General features: G+C 40.2%; 1 protein-coding gene across 1 annotated transcript in view; it reads left to right on the forward strand.

Moving 5' to 3' along the window:
* exoc4 (exocyst complex component 4) overlaps positions 1 to 20,597 on the forward strand; it is a 352,622-nt gene that overhangs the window by 292,406 nt on the left and 39,619 nt on the right. Inside the window, exon 17 of the mRNA XM_020940971.2 lies at positions 15,605 to 15,743. Within this exon, the coding sequence (XP_020796630.2) occupies positions 15,605 to 15,743 (139 nt within the window). The remainder of the gene's footprint in view (positions 1 to 15,604; positions 15,744 to 20,597) is intronic.

Below are 20,597 nucleotides of genomic sequence, written 5' to 3' on the forward strand. Positions count from 1 at the left end.
GCATCTTGAGCTTTGGAGATGTAGACAGACTAATAATAAATTATTACTCAAATGTGTGAATGAAACAAAACAAAACTCCAGGTACGATTTTGAGGAGGTAACAACATTATAACATGACTGCATAATGTAGGATAGACTATAGTTTTTAGTGTGTTTAGTGAAATGCTATGAAAATGGGATTACAAAACACCATTTAAAGATGCATTATGTAACTTTACTTGTTAAGGCAGACATGTCTTAGAGCTGGGCCGCTGGCTACAGATAGGCTATAGAGCAGAGGTGGGACCAAGTTGTTGATTTGCAAGTCTCAAGTAAGTTTCAAGTCTTTGACCTCAAGTCCGAGGCAAGTCCCAAGTCAAATACAGGCAAGTCCAAGTCGAGTCTCAAGTCACTGGCTCATAAGTCCAAGACAGGTCCAAGTTGTCTGCTTTGAGCTTCAAGTCATTGATTAGCTTAAATTTTTGCAATTTACATGACTTTTAAACAAAATTGTACTTAAAAAGTCATGGTATCTTCATATATGAGTATTTATTGAGTATATAAAAGTTGTAGAAATGTTAGTTTTTTCCTTTTTAAATGTCTTGACAAGATCTTAGTGTGAATCATTACGGTCAGAACGGTCGAGTCTTCTCAAGTCACAGGCCTCAAGTCCGGATCAAGTCCCAAGTCATTGACCTTCAAGTCCAAGTCGAATCCCAAGTCTGAGTCCATTTTATCAAGTCAAAATCAAAAATAGTGACTCAAGTCTGACTCGAGTCCAAGTCACGACTTGCAAGCCCCACCTCTGCTATAGGGACATTATTTATTTAAAATGTTGTTATTATTTTATATTATTGCTTGTTCTGGATTCAATGTTTAAGCAAAACTATGATTAAACATTTATTTTACTAAGAAAAGGTTTAACATTACACATCTCGAAAGAAGAGAAAACCTGCAGATATTATTACAATTTTGCAATAAATATTTAGTTGGGCAAACGACTTAGTCCTGGTTTTTAATTTTGGCCCTCTGTAAATTTGAGTTTGACACCCCTGGGTTAAGGGAGTCGTCACCAACTCATCTCCATGGACATTTTTTTGCTTGGCCTGGACTGTTCTTGTATTCATTCATTCAGTTACGTGTGTTTTTAATGCTACAAATGTCTTGAAAACATGTATTCTTACTGTGAACGGGGTCGCCTCTCCACGGATCTGACTTGTAACTTGAAATAATGGATACATTTAAACCCATATTGTCAAAAATCCCAGGCAAAGCAATAACATCTTTTTGGGGACACACAATTGGCAGCCTCTCCATCAAAAAAATTACATATTGAACCTTTAAATGGTTTTGTAGCTCTATTCTTTTAACTTTGTCTACCCAAAATTCCAGCTTGTATTGATTCATTATAAAAACTGTTGTGGAGGCAACTTTGTCTTCAATCTCAATTTCTTTTCAGCTATTTTTACTTTGGGCAGCCCTGAGCTCCCTGTGCCCAGATGTTCATCCACTTCCAGAGGCATCAAAATAATGAATATCTGTTCTCTTGCTCACTCAGCCGGCCATTCTCAAATCATCTATCAGCTCTGTCTACAAGGAAACTTGATTTGGACTTAAAATGAACAGTATCCAGCAGCAGTTTGGGTAGTAGTGAGCTGCAAGTAGACCTGCCACGATAAATACATTTACATTTATTGTTCAAGTGATATTGTAATTACAGATGAGACAATGGTTTAGACCTGGTTTTGACCTGGTTTTGACCTGGCTTTAGTCCTGATTTTAGTCCTGGTTTAGACCTGGTTTAGTTCTGGTATTAGTTCTGGGTTAGTCCTGGTTTTATTCCTAATTTTAGTCCTGGTTTAGACCTGGTTTAGTTCTGGTTTTAGTCCTGATTTTAGGAATGGTGAAGTCCTGGGTAAATTCAACTTGTTTTCAACCTGATTTAGTCCTAGTTTAGACGTGATTTAGTCCTGGTTTAGACCTGGTTTAGTTCTGGATTTTAGTCCTGGTTTAGTTCTGGTTTAGACCTGGTTTAGTTCTGGTTTTAATCCTGATTTTAGTCCTGGTTTAGACCTGGTTTAGTTCTGGTTTTAGTCCTGATTTTAGTCCTGGTTTAGTCCTGGTTTAGTTCTGGTTTAGTTCTGGTTTTAGTTCTGGGTTAGTCCTGGTTTTAGTCCAAGTTTAGTGCTGGTTTAGTTGTGGTTTAGTTGAGGCTTAGTCCTGGTTTAGACTTGGTTTAGACCTAGTTTTAGTCCTGATTTTAGTCCTGGTTTAGTCCTGGTTTAGTACTGGTTTTAGCACTGGTTTTATTACTGGTTTAGGCTTGCGTTTAGTCCTGGTTTAGTCCTGTTTAGTCCTGGTTAAATCCTGGTTTAAACCTGGCTTTAGTCTTGGTTTAGACCTGGTTTAGGCCTGGTTTTAGTCCTGATTTTTGTCCTGGTATAGTTCTGGTTTAGTCCTGGCCAACAGACCTGTGTATTATTATTATGAAGTAGTTTTGTCACCAACCCAAAGACTCGGAGGTTTGACTCCCACTCTGACCAAGTTTTGTTTCTGTGTGCTGAGCCAAGATACTAAATAAAAACTCTTGTTAGATCCAACTAAAGGCCCAACCAGGAGATCGACTTAACCAATATCCTGGACCCTTTACATGAGCCAGCAAATTTTTCATTATCGGTGCAGATATTTGTTACCAGTTTGGTGCATCTCTATCAGAGGTTTGACCAAGTCTCAAGTCTTTGACCTCAAGTCCAAGTCAAGTCCAAGTTGTCTGCTTTGACCCTCAAGTCATTTCAAGTCTTTAAACCAAAGTTCCAAATATAGCTTAGATTTTTGCAATTTATATGACTTTTAAGATAAATTGTACTTAGAAAGTCATAGTATATTTGTGTATGAGTATTTATAGAGTATATTAGAGTTTTAGAAATTAATTTAGTTAAAATTTTTCCTTTTTAAATGTCTTGACAAGATCTTTGTGTGAATCATTATGGTCAGAATAGAAAGAATTCAGATTTAAAAGTGCTTCTCAAGTCTTCTCAAGTCACAGGCCTGAAGTCCGAGCCAAGTCCCAAGTCAGTGACCTTCAAGTCCAAGTCGAGTCCCAAGTCTTAGTCCATTTTATCAAGTCAAGTTTCAAGTCCTAAAAATAGTGACTCAAGTCTGACTCGAGTCCATGTCACGATTTGCAAGTCCCCACCACATTTTTTGGCAGTTTTGTCTTATTTTGTTTTAGTTTAAAGGAAAAAAACGTCTCTGCACTGGCATGGCTTAATATCGGGCATCGGCAGATAAAGTATTGGGAATTAATATCGGTGGATTGTCTGGATTGGTGCATCTTTGAACAAAACACGAGACAAAGCACAGTACGTCTTGTTTGTCTACATCCTGATGGCGGGATTGGAAGTTGCTTGGTGCTGGTATCTTATGTTTCCCTGTGAAGGCTACACCTCATCTGTGTGTTTGTGTGAGTTTATGAATCGCTCACTGATCTCCTCTTCCTTAATGTGTGCCACCCTCGTCTTCTGCAGATGGCCACCAACAGACGTCTCTTAGATGGGATCTGAAAATAATTGGATAAGCTCACCCAGTCTCACACACACACACACACACACGCACAGACACACACCTCCACTGCACATTTAATCACGCATACACAAAGAACTTATAAATAAGAAATGGCTGTAATCCAGTTTTGAGAAGAGGAGAAGAGAGGAGAGAAGGAAGGAAAAAATAAAAAGGTAAAAAGGAAGTTGTCAGTCAGGACCAATGAGCTGAGGCTTTGGCCCGCCTGTCCCTGACTCTAATGGCTGGCCCCATGCTGTGGCGCTCTTCCCTGTACCATCAAAGCACTACGGCAAAGGTGGGGATGGAGAGAGGAGAGAGCGGGAGGGAGGGAGAGGGAGGGGTGGGAATTGGGAAAAAGGAAGAGGGAGAGAGATAGAGACAGGATCAGAGAGAAAAGAGAGAGAAAGAGTGAAAGACAGAGTTTGGGAGAAAGATCGGGAGAGAGTAAGACTAATATTAGAACAGAATCCAGTGTATTAAATGTGCACTAAGATGGTGTCCACATGATCATGTTTTTTAGTCGAAATGGTGAGGTTTCGACCAAAAAACGTTGTCATGTGGACACCATCTTGGACAAGCAAACCGCAGCTTTTGGAAAACGATGACGTCCCGGCCCTGTCATTGCGCTTGTGTTTGTTTGTCGCGAAAGAGAAAGGACTTTATGCGCTCTTTGTCGGTGTGCCTTATGTATTACATCGTTTTTACTCAGTGCTCCTTTGTCGTGTGGATGTGAATATTTATTGATCCGACATGTGTGAACGCAAATTTTTTTCAACCTGCAACAAAAAATAAAAAAATCCAGGAGCTTTGTTGTGTGACTGTATATGACAGAGTATTCGTGTCCAAAGGTTGGTGATTCGAATCTTGAAACAAAAAAAAAAGGATATTGAGTGAGTATAAAGTTGAGTTTATTGATGCAGATTAGTAATAGTAATAATAATAATGATAATTTTAGTATAAGAATGTTAATGATTAATCTAAAATCAATCGTTAATTCTCCTGATGATCGATTAAGAAAATTTTATCGAGTTCCCATCCTTAGAAGACAGACTAAAGAGTCACTCAGACATGTGTGAATGAAACAAAACACTGCAGCATTATAGCATGGCTCAAAGCTCATAAGAGTTAATTCTGTGTAATATAGGATCTTTAAGTTTTTTTAAGAATGAGGTTACAAAACACCATTTAAAGATCCATTATGTAACTTTACTGGTTAAGGGGTTATCGCCAACTGGTCTCCATGGAGATGTTATTGCTTGGCCTGGACTGCTCAACGTGAATCTGTCTTGTATTCATTCAATTACGTGGGTTTTTAATGCTACAAATGTCTTGAAAACATGTATTCTTACTGTGAACGGCATAACTTGTTGTATGGATGTGAATATTAATGGATTGGACTCATGTGTGAATGCGAATTTTTTTTCAACCCGCAAAAAAAAAAAAAAGTCCAGGAGCGTTGTCGGGTAGACGTAGCTTAAATAACTTTTCTGGTGTGGAGTATATGACAGTAGCTCAGTTGGTCAGTGTTCACTAGTATCCACTGATCCAAAGGCCGGTGATTCGAATCTTGTTCTCGACATAAAAAAAAAAACACATCAGTGGTTGAGTGGTCAGATTCCAGCTCCCACAGATGAATGTTGTCGTAACCCACCTCGCCCCCAGGTGGATGCGTTCATCGGTTTATGAATGTGCGTGTGAATGGGTGAGTGGCTCCTTGAGTGCCTTGAAGGAGGAAAAGCCCTATATAAAAACGTGGCCATTTACCATTTAGAGTGCGCCACCTGCCTGTTTCCATGGTGATTTTATTGCTTTTCCTGAAATGTTCCCAGTAAAACATTTTGTCTGCCTTGCATTGATTGTACTGCTGGTGTTTTTATTGCCGCAAAAACACATACAATTATCTTCCTAAAAGAAAAACTTAAGACAGGTAGAGGCAATGCGGCTTAGACCTTTTAATAAGGTCAAGGGGATCTGAGCCGTCAGCTTCTCAGTTTTGTGACACACTAGTAAAAGGTGAGAAACAAAGCCGGGCCTTAATGTATCATAGCATTATTCTATCGAAATTAAATCATTTTCTCAAAGTGCAATCCAATTTCAAACTCTTGTTGATGTTGTCAGCGTGCCTCCAATCTCAACACACTTTAATAAATCACATAAATCGCCTCCTGCTATTTCCAGGCGACTGCTGTAAACAGGATAGGTAACAGCCGACTAGCGTTAGCTCTGGCTCCTGCGTCCTTTAATGATGTAAGCGGGGAGGATAAACAAACATCATCTCAACACAATTAAATCAAGTCATTAATGTCATTACACCCGGCTCCCTTGAGAAATCAATGAGGATTCTCCTGCTAAAACAATCCCGCTGCTTGTTCCCATGGCTCATTGAATCACATTATTATTGATAACATCCATAAAAACATGTAATCATTAGCCAATCACGATCAAATGGCCAGTCGGATTTCTCAGCACCTTTAGTGATGAGGCCTGTTTCATATAGGCATAAAGAAGCGTTTGGCTCCAGTCAAATGAAGCTCATCGAGGGTGGAAGTTATAGGGGTGAATTTAGAGCCAGTTTCATATTAGGGTTAGGAATTGATTTGGAATTTTGGACATAAGACCTAATTTCTTTGTGAGCCAGAGTGTTGGAGACGTGTGGAGACAGTTTTTTAAATATTCCATCCAGTCCTTGTATTTGCAGAGGTCGCTGGTGCTAGACTAGTGCATGTCAATGGCCATAGTTATCCTGCCACTAAAAACAGTCTTACCCACTCCACAAAACACCCGAAGCAAATCTATTATTACACCAGACTGTCGATGTAAATGTCTGTGTTGATAGAATAATGTTTGAATTAAAAAAAAAAATTGCATTTGAATGATTTCTGTCTGAGCAGCAGCAGCGAGTTGTACTTCCTGATAGAAAGTTTGGCAGCGGCGGACTGATATATGTGAAAATAGTCCCTCAGCATGTGAAGATTCATGTGATACAAGGTTAGTTTTATTTCAAACATTATTCTATCAACACAGACATTTACGTGGACAGTCTGGCGTAATAATCGCATGTTGAGGGACTATTTTCTCAGCCCAGCGCACGACTGTGCCACTTGTAAACTTTGTCCTGGGTCAGGCAAAAATGAGTGTGTGGCTCAGTAGGAGGAACCACAAGAGACTGGTGGGGGCACAACTCAAGGTGGAGCTTCTGTACAGTGCACTGGTGGGACAGGTGGAGGACTTTGAGGCAGTGTGAGCGGTGAAGAGGTGCCAAAGTTTCTATCAGGAAGTACAACTCACTGCTGCTGCTCAGACATAAATCCTTCAAATGCAAGGTTGGTTTTACTTCTAAAATTATTCTATCAACACAGACATTCACATCAACAGTCTGGTGTAATAATAGATTTGCTTCGGATGTTTTGTGGAGTGGGTAAGAGTTTTTAGTGGCAGGCTAACTATGGCCATTGACATGCACTAGCCTAGCACCAGTGACCTCTGCAAATACAAGGACTGGATGGAATATTTAAAAAAAAGTGACTCCACACGTCTCCAAAACACTCTGGCTCACTAGGAAATGAGGTCCTATCAACCCATCAACCCAAAACATGCTACACAGGTCTCCAGGAAGAACAGTTGATGGCTAAGGTCAGTTAAATACAATCAATCGATTAATCTGTCCAGATACGACAGGTGGAAATTAGCGCTGGTGCTACAACCTGGTACAAAGCATCTCTCCAAAGCGTCTCTGTTAAGGTTAATGTATATTGTGCACTGTTCCTGTCTCATTAAATAAATAAATAAATGTCTAAAATTCCGGACTGTCCCTTTAAGGACAAAACAGTGAAATAAAAACACAAGGATCATGTAAAGCAGATTAGTACGAAAGTCAAGTCTGGCAGCAGAAGTTTCAGAGAAAGGAATGACAGTTTCTCAGTACAAAGTGAATTGAAGCCAGAGTCGACTGGAATGCGGCGGCTAGCAGGTTAGTTGTGTCCATTTGTATAGATACAGTCTGTGGTTCTGACACATGAAAAATACATGAATAATGGATCACGTACAAAGATCCAAGGCTGTGTCTGTTTGATCAAAGTAACTGGAATGGACCTCAACAGCTGAAGCCCACAGAGGTTCCAAGAGTCAATTTTCCATGAGATTTCCCCATCGGCATTACAAAAAAAATTTATGTAAAGAGTTTAAAGTTACCATCTGTACATTTATTTCAGTTTCCAGTAGATGGCAGATGTGAAGCCTGTTCTCCCTCCGCCATCACCTTGCCTTTGTTCAGACTCACCTGTGCTCGTCTGGTCCAAACTTGTCACACTATCAGAGAGCAGGAATGTAGATAACATCTAGTGGTGATATATGAGAATGCAACAGGGCCAGTCTAATTACAGATGGTAGCTTTAAAGGCTTGACGGAGGCTCATCAGATGTGATAACTTATGACCATATCCCTTTGTTTCAGTCCAAGAAACACATAAAACACATATAAGTTAAATTCTGATTTTAAATACAGTTCTAGGTATTGTGGTCACTTATGCCAAAATGGATACACAATGCTGCTGAATCTTACCTAGTGCTTCCTCTCAATTTAATTTCTCTGCAGCAACTAGGTCAGGAATTGGAATACACTAGACGGTTTGCAAAAACCCTGGTGCGAGTTCCGGCAACAGCCACTCAGCGAAGAGCCATATATTCTGTGTTGGCAATGATTCCCGAGATCAAGGATTTAAAGCCGGAACAAAGAGAATGTTTGGTGAATTTTCTCAAGGGGAAAGACGTTACCCTTCTTCCTGCGGGATTTGGGAAAAGCTTTATTAACCTCGTTAGTGGCGCATTACATACGTCACGACCAAATAGCAGCGATTGGTTAAATTTAAAAAAGTACCCGCCTACCGTCGAGCGAACGAATCCTAATGATGCGAGGTCAGACGGTTTCCACAAAGTGAATCCAGCTGATGAATCTTGTTTATCAGGAAAAATCGCATCAGTTGAGACAAACAGAAAACAACCTGTGACGCCAAGTGGTAATACAGGAAGTGCTCCACTGTGTTTTTGAAACTCCACACACCTTTCCTAGAATCATTTGGATGCTTTCAGGTCTGGAATTGCCAATCTCTATTAAATTAAAGATTAAAGGTAGATGTTAACTTGAAATTACAACTAACAGAGCATTTTGAGCTTTGGATTACTCAGACATGTGTGAATGAAACAAAACACGACTCCAGGTACGTTTTCGAGAAGGTAACAGCATTATAACATGGCTTAAAGCTCGCTCAAAGTAAATTTTGCGTAATATAGGACCTTTAATTTAGCTTCACTTCATCCTTTTGACTTTTTTACATTGTCTAATATTGTTGCTAAGCTCTAATATTACCACACAAAGAACACATTCTGTAATTCTTGCAGTTAATTAGCTTTGAGCTCCTATATACTGTACGGTACGCAGTGAAACCAAAGTCCCTCCCGCACCTCTCAGATCTGTGTGTACATTTTTAATAAGGACTCCATCTCCTCCTTTATCCGTGTGCCAGGCTGACGGACAGGCTGTCACTGAAGTCCCCCCTCTCTCCTATAGCTCTGTTTGCTTTGGTGAATGGGACGCGGTGACACATGTCTTTCTATTGTTTGTCCAAGCTAATAGTCTCTTATCTTATCTGCATTTAATTTAAGAGATGCGTAATGAGAAAAGCCGAGTACGCACAGCTACAGAAATGGCTGTTACTTCACAAAGGAGCCCGTCGTATACTTAGATAAATAGTCTATAAAAGGGGAATATAATAGGTCTGACAAAGTATATTCAACCTTCATTATTAGCATTTCATTTCATCGCATAAAGGAACAGACATTTTGGGTTTACTTAATTTTAAGACATTATATTGACTTGTACTGATTTCCGTATTTACTACTGTCTTAACCTAAACCTTAACTCCAGTGCAGGATTACTTAAAGGTGCATTGTGTAACTTTTCTGGTGTAGGGGCCGTCATATGCTTTTCTACATGGGTTGCTTCATCTGGAATGTTTCACAGTACGGCATTAAACGTTTCTATCTTCATGGAGGCCAAACCAGACCAAGTTGCAGGTCAGATCTGTGGAGAAGTGACTTTTCTCAGTCAAAATGCTTGTTTTTCCAGGTATTTTTGAGCTATAAAACCATCTGTAATTGAATAAATGCAAGGTAGAGCTGTTTTTTTATAATGTCATACTGTGGAACATCTCCACAGAAACAAGCAGGTGATGGACCTCAAATCTAAAAGTTACATAGGGCATAGTGCAGTCAATCAAAATACAACTATGAGTAGGTTAAAGTAACGTATTGTGCAACTTTTTTCTTTCTACCATGTTATAACATTGTTTCTTCATGAAAAAATGCCTGTCGAGCAGGGGTCGCTGTTACGGCCCCAGGTCTTTTGTTCTAATTTGTTTTGAGTGTTTTAAGTTATTTTGCTGAGCACTCCTGATTCCTGCTGTGGGAGTCCTGGCCCGTGATTGGTGGGGCAAGTCTACGCCCACCTCACCTGCAGCCACTGCCCCCTATTTAAGGAGATTACCAGCACCTGTTCGAGGCTGCTGGCCCTGGTGGCCAGTCTGCCATTTTGTGTTTGTTTGTTTGTGTGTTTAGTTTAGTTCTGTTTTGTACCTTTTTTGATTTGGTCACTCGATTCTGTTTGTGGGCTTATGTGGTTTAATTTGGGGAACTTGTGTTTTGGTTTCGTGTGTGTCCCTTAGTTTTACCACTCGTTATTGTGTAAGCCTGCGTGACCCCTTTTGTGGCACAAAACTCGTTGTCTGTTGTTTTGTTTCTTAGTTCAGGTTATTTTCTGTATATTTTAGTCTTTTGTTTATTTATATTTTACATTCCTGTTAATTAAACATTATTTAATTTATTCCATTTTACATCTTGGTTTTATCTTTGTTACTTCCCTCACCCCAACAAGCTGGGTCGTAACAAATTGGGGGCTCGTCCAGGAGCTGAACCCGGGACCTCTCGCACCCCAAGCGAGAATCATACCCCTAGATCTAGCAACCTTTTAACTACAGCTACCTTCACTAAAACAAAATGCCAAAGTGCTACTTATTTTAGTGGTGACAAGAAATTGAGCATAGGAAGGCCTTAGATGGGGATCAGTTCGATACCTGTAACATAAATCTTTATCCATTTATTAGTGCATAAAGTTAGGCATCAAAATTATACATTTATTATGGTAGATTATCAAATTTGAACCATTCAGCACAATATGTATAATTCAGAAATCCTTTGGTGAGCTGCTTGGAAGGGGGTGGCGAGCTACTGGTAGTTCCCGAGCTACAGGTTGGAGACTCCTGCTGTAGAGGTTGTATATGTCATCCATGCATGTTTAAGTAACGTTATGATTAGGGCTGGGCATCATTAAGAAGTTACCGATACGATACATACCTCGATACATAGGTCACGATACAATACATATCTCGATACAGTCCACTTTCGACTGAATACGATGTATTTCAAATCAATTCAATACAGTGTTGCATAAATTAGTTCTTTCCTCTAAACAAGAAAATAATTTAGTAAAATATACCAAAAAATACTCTTGGCGATATATCAACGCAGCAGCCCCACGATATCGATGCTGTATCGTCACATTAAACGATACGATATATCGATATTTTGATATTTTTGTACACCCCTAGTTGTGATCCCAGGTTGTTTTTGGCAGATAGAGCATTTTTAAAACAACATGATGAGCTAAATATGTTATGTGTTAGAAATGATTACCCCATAGAAGTGTAATAGCCCCTCTTTAAGTCAATGTAACGTGTGTGTGTGTGTGTGTACTTGTGTGTGTGTGTGTGTGTGTGTGCGTGCACGTGTGACCTTCAAAGGGGCATGAAGAGTAACTGGGGAAATGCCTCTGACTGCAGCACATCGATCTGGACCCTGCCTCTCTCCTGCTCCTCTGATTCTCCATACACACACAGACACACACATAAACACACACACACAAACACACACACACACTGACATGCAAACACACAATCGCACACACACTCACACCTTCGCCTCATTGAACAAATAGACTTACATATGACTGACGGGGCCAATTTCTCTCCCTTTCCTCCCAGTGTTAATTTATGGCCATTGATCCACGCTGGCTGGAGTTTATAAACACCATCGTGCTCTGTGGATTCTATTGTGTGGTGCACAATGCAGCCTCAGCACAAGTGCAGAGACGACTGGTACAATAGGGCTTTAAAAAGACTTACAGACCATGAAAAAGTTACAATAATGAGGTTTAGATGTGTTTTACATGTAAGCAGCCTGATTTTCAAGGGGAAATGCCACGTTGACTTTGTCGGCCCTGTACACTGCAAAAAAATTAAACAGAAACAATGCATTTCTACTGGGGGTGATGCAATTTCGATGAGATCCAATTTCTGTGAGACTGGATCTACGAGAATGAGACAAGACAAGATTTTTGATTAACTTTTTTTTATTTGGCATTGTAGCTTTTTGGAACTACAATCTTCTCAAAAAATTTAATCTGCAAATACTTAACAGAATAGTTTTAGCCATTCCAAATGTAAAAACACGGGGGAAAAAATCTCATGAGATCATTTTTTTCCATGATTTTTGTCCCATCCTTAATTTCTACCTTATGGTAAATGTAGTATCTGAATTTTCTGGAGGAGGGTACACCACCCACCTGTTATAGGCTGCTTTGCCTAGAATGTTTCACAATATAGCATTAAAGTATTGTGTAACATAGATTATTTCTATGAATTGAGCTGCATTTCCACAGACCTGCCTTGTAACTTGGCCTAGTGGAGTCACCTGCTTGTCTCCATAGAGATAATATTGCTTGACAGACATGTCAGGCTCAGGCCCGGGGGCCAAATTTGGCCCTCAATATAATTATATTTGACCCGCGAGATCATATCAAATATGTATTAGAGCTGCCCGCTGGCTACAGATAGACTATAGAGACATTATTTATTTAATATTTTGTTATTATTTTATATTATACTTTCTCTGGATTCAGTGTTTAAGCAAAACTATTATTAAACATTTATTTTAATAAGAAAAGGTTTAACATTACATATCTCAAAAGAAGAGAAAACATTGAAATTTTTCAATAAATGTTTAGTTTGGCCCACGACTTAGTCCCAGTTTTTAATTTTGGCCTCTGTGACTTTGAGTTTGACACCCCATAGCACTGAATTCTTGTTCAGTTAAAATTATTTTTTGCACATGCATTCTGTTCTTTGAGCGGACTTGCCTCTCCACAGATCTGACCTGTAAATGAGTTTTGGATGTGTTTTACATATAAGCATTATGGGAAATTGTGCACTGACATTGTAGGCCCTATAGACTTCAGCAAAAAACAAAAGCAACTAATGACCTACTTTGATAATAATATCGATTTAAGCAGATTTTTAAACATTTAGTTTTAAAATCTAGTATTGCAATTCAGTATGTGACTTTTCAAGATTAGTACACCACCTGCTTGTCGCCATGGAGATACTGCTTTGCATAGAATGTTCCATGATATAGTACAAACATATATATCTTGTGTTTATTCAGTTAAAGGTGTATTGTCAAAAAACACCTTGAAACAGTACATTCTTACTCTATAAGCGGAGTTTTCTCTCCTCAGATCTGCCCTGTAACGTGGCGTAGTGGAGTCACAGTGCACCTTTAACTTCTACTTCAGCTTGTTGTCATTTTAAGCAGTCTTTCTTGCAGTGTAGTTAGTTACCATACTAGTTTTAGCTGTGTTTTTTCACGCCCGTGTCCTGATTCTGTCACCTGTAAATGCCATACGGACATGAGAAAATGGAGGACGTTGCAAACTGGGCTTTCTATGTTGGGCTAAAGATAGAAAAGCAGTTTTTTACGATGGAGCAGAAAAGTCTCGCGTAAGTGGTACTGCACAGAAATAGTTGTTGGAGGAAAAAATCAAGCTAAATAATGAATCTGAATTGGCCCAAAAGTGCTCAGTAAACACTTTTATAGAGTCGGTAACATGGAGCGAATGGGCCCTGGCTGGTAATCAAAGCCCTGCTGCTGCTGCTGTTACGAGCCCTCCCCCAGTGCACCTCTCAGACAAACCCCAAATATACACATTTCAGATCCACCACCAGTCGCTTTCACTGCAACTGTAATGTTTGTGCTGTGAATGGTGTTTTTTGTAGAATGGAAATGTATTATCAAGCATCTTATTACAGTCATATAGGCTTTTTTTTTTTTTAACACTGAGCTGTAGTTCGGTTTGTAAAGGGGCTCATACTCGTACAGACTATTTTCTGATCTATGTTATATGTTGTTTCGTCATCAAAAATATACCTGGGGTTGTGTTTTGTTACACTCACACAAACCTTTTTTGCATATTTACGCTGTGTTCTTTATTTAAACATCACAAGGAGGAACAGAGCATTTTGAGGTTTGGAGATGTAAACAGACTAATAATAAAGAGTTACTCAAACATGTGTGAATGAAACAAAACACAACTCCAGGTATGTTTTTATAATATGAATTAACGCTCTCAAGAGTCAGTTTTGTGTAATATAGAACGTTTAATGTGAAGGTTCATTCCCTGCTTCAAATAGTTCATCCTTGGGCACTTCTCTGGCATCATGGATCTATAATAAAAACTGGATAATGTACTCCCCTTTGATCCTAGCTTGATTCATCAGCAGGTTTCACTATGTAGAGACTGTCTGACCTCACAGTATTAGGATTTGTTCGCTCGATGGTAGGCAGGTACTTTTTTACTTTAACCGACCGCTATTATTTGGTTGTGATGTTTGTAATGCTCCAAATCCTGTAGGAAGACGGGCAATAACGTCTTTCCCCTTGATAAAATTCACCAAACATTCTTTTTGTTCCGGCTTTAAATCCTCGATCTCGGAAATCATTGCCAACACACAATGTTTGGCTTTGTCAACATCCATCTCGACCGTTTTGTTTACTGTTGTGCTGTACCACAAAAGAGGCCCAGACAGACACTTGAGTTTGACGTCATGGCTTCACAGCTCTTTACTGATTGGCCGGTGTGAGGTCTACAACTTCTGGTGTTCTTGCAAACCGTCTAGTGTATTCTGATTCCTGACCTACCTAGTTGCTGGAGAGAAATGAAATTGAGCAGAGGCACGAGGTGGTGCAAGCCTGGCTACCTCTGTCCCGGCTCGAGACCGACTAGTGGCCGCTCCAGGTACTGCAGCTCCCGGGAGCTTGGGCCCAGAAAGGATTCTCCCATAGAAGCACAGTGCATTATTTGGGAATTTAAACTGTCTGTGTTCATCTGACAGGGCATCGACAACTTTCATAAAGGTCAAATTTTGTAGGGGTACTTTTCTATTTTCACAACATTAACTTTTTCAGTTTTTTTAAATCCTCAAAGCACCTAAAAGTTTTATAAGAGTTAGCCTAACCCCACTCTGAGCCTGCGCAAGCTCCGCTCCAGCAACTCTCGTTCTGATCGGTATGGAGGAAGTAAATGCGGAAGTGAAAATTATTTTTGGGCCCATGCGCCAATGAGCAGAGGCCACTGAAAACAATATGGCACCATCTTGGATTCATCTTCCATCTTTATTATAGTTCTATGTCTGACATGTATGAATCACAAGAGCGGCCATTTTGAGGTTACTCTGCGACTGACTCATATAATATAGCTTATGATATATTGTCATTTGTTTTCAGGGAAACTTTTGTCCAACTGTATTGGATTTTAATCGCATTTACAAGGAAAGGCAGACAGAGATATTTTTTTTGTTAATGGTAACACATTAAGGATAAAGGATGTGAGGACTGAAGGCAAAACTAAAAGTCAAATATGCTTACAAAATATTATAGTTACCACAGTTTTATCACTATTTTGTCTCGTATCAATTATATCATTATCCAAAATATACATCCTACCCAGTATCACATGGTTCGTGGTTTAATCATTTCACATTTTTCACAACTTCATGTCACATTTTCCTGCAGGTACAATAAAATCTACGCAATGTAAGACTGGACTTTTTATACTAGACTATCTTAACTTGCCTTATAAAAAATACTTAAGTACACTCTTGTCTCCTGTCTTTAAGGAGGCTCCTCTGTGGACAGTCACGTGACCGGGGAGAGCGAGCGCAGTCGGGAGCAGATCCTTCAGACTCTCAGGGATCTGACCAGAAGCTTCCAGGACATCGCCGACCGCTGCCTCCTGGTGCTGCACCTCGAAGTCAGGTACACAGAGATAAAAATACTCAATGTAGTATTTTCTTGTATGTATATTTGTATGTAAAAGAAAGAAAATAACAGGGCTTATTTGAGTGTGTAAATAGAAACTAGATGATTCATTAGGGTCGAGAAAGATCATGGAGAATATGACTCAGGTGACAGTTCACACATGGGGAAGTTCAACGGTCGTTTTTACTGTGAACAACTAGGGTGTGACAGTTTCAGTGTAGTTTGCTCCTCCCTTTAAGTAAATATTTTTAAAGCGATGACTCACCAGAACCCTGTCAGATCTGAAGAAGCCTCTTGGTCGACTGACAAAACATATTTACTCCTGAAAGTTTTTTGACGAGTGCACAGAATTCTACCTTCTTTTCCAATAAAACCTACACCTGAGGGATTACACAGAGACTTTATCTAATTATTAATTCAGATATATTAAATTGAACTTGAAATGTGAGTATTTTATACACATTAAATAACAGTAACCTAACAGCATGATCTGAAATGGCAGCAGTAGTAACAGAATTAGCAGTGGGACCATCATATTACCTGTTAACGTTATTGCAGGATTTATTTTTCTAGTGTGAATATTAAACACAATCACAACTGTAATTCAGTAAGTGCAAGATAATTACGTTTAATGCCACACAACAGAACATTTCAGACGATGCAAAAACGCCAGACCTTGCACTAAAAACGTTACACTGTGCTTCTTTAAATGATACATGTTTGGATTTCATGGTCTTACAAAGGTGCACTATGTAACTTTTCAGTTGGGGGTCCAAGCTTGTTTCCATGGCACTATGTAACTTTTCGGTTGGGGGTCCATCACCTGCTTGTTTCCATGGACATGTCATTACTTTGCGTAGAATGTTCACATTAATTAGATATACCTTACATTTATTCAATTACAGGTGTTTTTATAGCTGAAAAAAAAAAAAAAAAAAACAGGCATTCTGACTGTGAGTCAGGTCGCCTCTCTGCAAATCTGACCTGTAACTTTGTCTGCTTTGGTCTCCATGAAGATAGAAAGGTTTAATTCCATACCAGAGTCCTGCACGGGTCCATTTTTGGAGACCAGCACCCGCCCGCACCCGCGCAGTACAGCACCACACCCGCCTGTTAACCCCTGATGATATCAAAGTTAAATCAGTTAACATTCCACCCGTTACCCGCCCATGCCCCTGATCAATCAGGGTCAGCCCATTAGTCCGATAACTCAGTAATCCAGGACTAAACCGGGACTAAACCAGGACTGAACTCATGCTGTGTCATTAGCAGATTATAAAAATATACACGCCGCAAACCACAGAGCCGATCGCCAGGACCAAACCAGGACTTCACCAGGTCTAACCCAGGACTTAACCAGGACTGAACCAGGTCTCAACCAGGTCTAAACCAGGACTAAACCAGGAGGGAACCAGTGTCAGTAGCATAGATATATACACGCCACAAACTGCAGAGCTGATCTCCAGGACTACACCAGGACTGGACCAGGTCTAAACCAGGTCTAAACCAGGACTAAACCAGGACTAAAACAGGACTAAGCCAGGTCTAAACCAGGTCTAAACCAGGTCTAAACCAGGACTAAACCAGGACTAAACCAGGAGTGAACCAGGAGTGAACCAGTGTCAGTAGCATAGATATATACACGCCACAAACTGCAGAGCTGATCTCCAGGACTACACCAGGACTGGACCAGGTCTAAACCAGGTCTAAACCAAGACTAAACCAGGACTAAAACAGGACTAAGCCAGGTCTAAACCAGGACTAAACCAGGACTAAACCAGGACTAACCAGGACTAACCAGGTCTAAGCCAGGTCTAAGCCAGGTCTAAACCAGGTCTAAACCAGGTCTAAACCAGGACTAAACCAGGACTAAACCAGGACTAAACCAAGAACGCAGCCATTGAACCGATCTCTGCTGATATGTTTATGTAATAAAGTCTCTTTCAGCCTGGTCTATGGTTCCGGGACAAGATTGGAAAATGGCACTTGTTTCCAGGGCAACCGACTTTCTGGACAAGTGTGAAGTATTTTTCTCCTGTCCATCTTTCATTTGATTCACCTGACCCACCCGTAAAATTCCATTAAAACCCGCCCGTTTCAGCAAATATTCGACCCGGTAGGACTCTGTGCCATACTGTGAAACATTCCAGGCAAAGCAATAACATCTCCATAATGAAAAACATTTGACTAACCCTGCACCAGAAAAGTTACACAATGCACCTTTAATCCAAATCCTATTACATCATAATGCGATTTTTGCTTTTATTCTTTTATTTTCGTGGTTTGATATCAGTGTCACACAATTTCCAGGTTTCCAGGTAATAAACCCCACGACTGTCATATTTCTTATTTATTTCACCTACCGATGCGTTTCTCCATTACTGTACACGCTATAGATTTTTTTATGTCAGCAATTTTTACGATCTGACCTTTGACCCCGGACTCCATTATTGCTGCACCTCTGCATTTTTCCATCGCTCCATAAAAGGTTAATTTCTGTCTGGACATACGGAGTCAATAGTCTGATAATTGGACGATCACATGGTCCAGGTGAGAGGGAGTAAAACGAGATGGGTGAGTGGGTTTTTCCCCCGAAGGCAAACGCTCCGACTGCCCACACACAACACTACACTACACTACACTACACTACACTACACAACACTACACACACTACACTACACTACACAACACTACACACACACTACACTACACTACACACTACACACAACACTACACACACACACACTACACACACTACACAACACTACACAACAACACTACACACACACACAGCACTTACACAACACTACACTACACTACACTACACTACACTACACACTACACAACACAGCACTACTACACAACACTACACAACACTACACAACACTACACTACACTACACTACAACACTACACAACACTACACACAACACTACACTACACAACACTACACAACACAGCACTACACTACACAACACAACACACACTACACAACACTACACTACACTACACTACACAACACTACACAACACTACACAACACTACACAACACAGCACTACACTACACAACACTACACAACACTACACAACACTACACTACACTACACTACACTACACAACACTACACAACACTACACAACACAAGCACTACACAACACTACACAACACTATACAACACTATACACTACACACAACACTACACAACACTACACAACGCTACACTACACTATACAACACTACACAACACTACACACCACTACACAGCACTACACAACACTACACAACACTACACAACACTACTACAACGGTACACAACACTATACAACGGTACATAACACTATACAACACTACACACTAACACTATACAACGGTACAACAACACTACATACAACGGTACATAACACTATACAACACTACACAACACTACAGAGCACTACACAACACTATACAACGGTACACACACAACTATAACAAACTATACACACAACACTACACAACACTATACAACGGTACACAACACTATACAACACTACACAACACTATACAACGGTACACAACACAACACTATACAACGGTACATAACACTACACTATACAGCGATATACAACACTACAGAGCACTATACAGTACTACACAACACTATACAGTGGTATACAATACTACACAGCACTACACAACACGACGGAGCACTACACAACACAATACAGTGCTACACAACACTACACAACACAACCCAGGCCTACACAATACTACACAGCACTATACAACCTTATACAGAGCTATACAACACTACACAGCACTACACAACTCTATAAAACACTACACAACACTATACAGAGATACACAACTCTACAGAGCCGTTTTGTGAGGCTCAATCTCACCTCGGACTATTACATTTCAGTCATTCCAGTCTTAACTACTTTAGCTCAACAAATCCACTACTTCGACTTAGCCCCTGGTCTTTCTCTCACTCTGTTCCTCCCTCGCTTTCACCCCCCCATCTTTATTTTCCCCTTTTTCTTTCTCTCTCCTTTCCATCATTCTGTCTTCTCTGTCTCTCTCTCTCTCCTTTTAATGTCTCTGTCCCCTCTCTATCTTCTCTCTCCCTCCCTCCTCTCTCTCTCTCTCTCTCTCTGTCTCTCTTACTTTTCATCTCAATGTCCTTATCCTCTGTCGCTCTTCTTTCCATCTCACATTCTGTCTCGCTGTCTCTCCCCCTTTTCTCTCCAGCCCTCTCTCTCTTCTTTCACTCACTCCCCCTCTCCCCCTCTCTTTTGTTCTCTCTTATTGCATGGCCTCACGCTCTTCTGTATCTCCTGCCCCTTTCTCACTCCTTTTCTCTTTGCCTCTCTGTATCTTCCGCTGACTTGTCTTCCATGTTTTCTCTCTCTTCTTCTCTTTCTCTCTCTCTCTTTCTCATTTCCACCCCTTGCTTATTTTGCCCACAAACTTTTTTTCCATTCCTCTCATCTCCATCTTTAATTCTCTTTCTCTTTTATCTCATGCCTCACTCTCTCTTCTATATCTCCTCTCTTTCTTGCTTTCTCTTTACCTTTCATTCTCTGCTTCCTTGTCTCTCATTTCTCTCTCTCCCTCCCCTCCTTTCAAACTCACTCATTCTCTTTCACTCTCTCTCTCTGTCCCTCTCTCTTTCACTCTGTCTTTCTCTCTTAGTTGTGCTCTCTCCTTCTTTGTCTCCTTCTTTTTTGTTTGTTTCTCTCCTTTCTCTTTTCCTTTCCCTTTCTGTTTCCTTGTCTCTCATTTCTCTCTCTTTCTTTTCCCTTCTCACACACTCTCTTTTTCGCACTCACTCTCTTTCGCTCTCTCTCTCTTTCTCTCTATCCCTCTCTCT

Source organism: Boleophthalmus pectinirostris, unplaced genomic scaffold (genome assembly GCF_026225935.1).
Source record: "Boleophthalmus pectinirostris isolate CB_2022bp ecotype Guang Dong unplaced genomic scaffold, ASM2622593v1 HiC_scaffold_18, whole genome shotgun sequence".
Classification (NCBI taxonomy): Eukaryota; Metazoa; Chordata; class Actinopteri; order Gobiiformes; family Gobiidae; genus Boleophthalmus; species Boleophthalmus pectinirostris.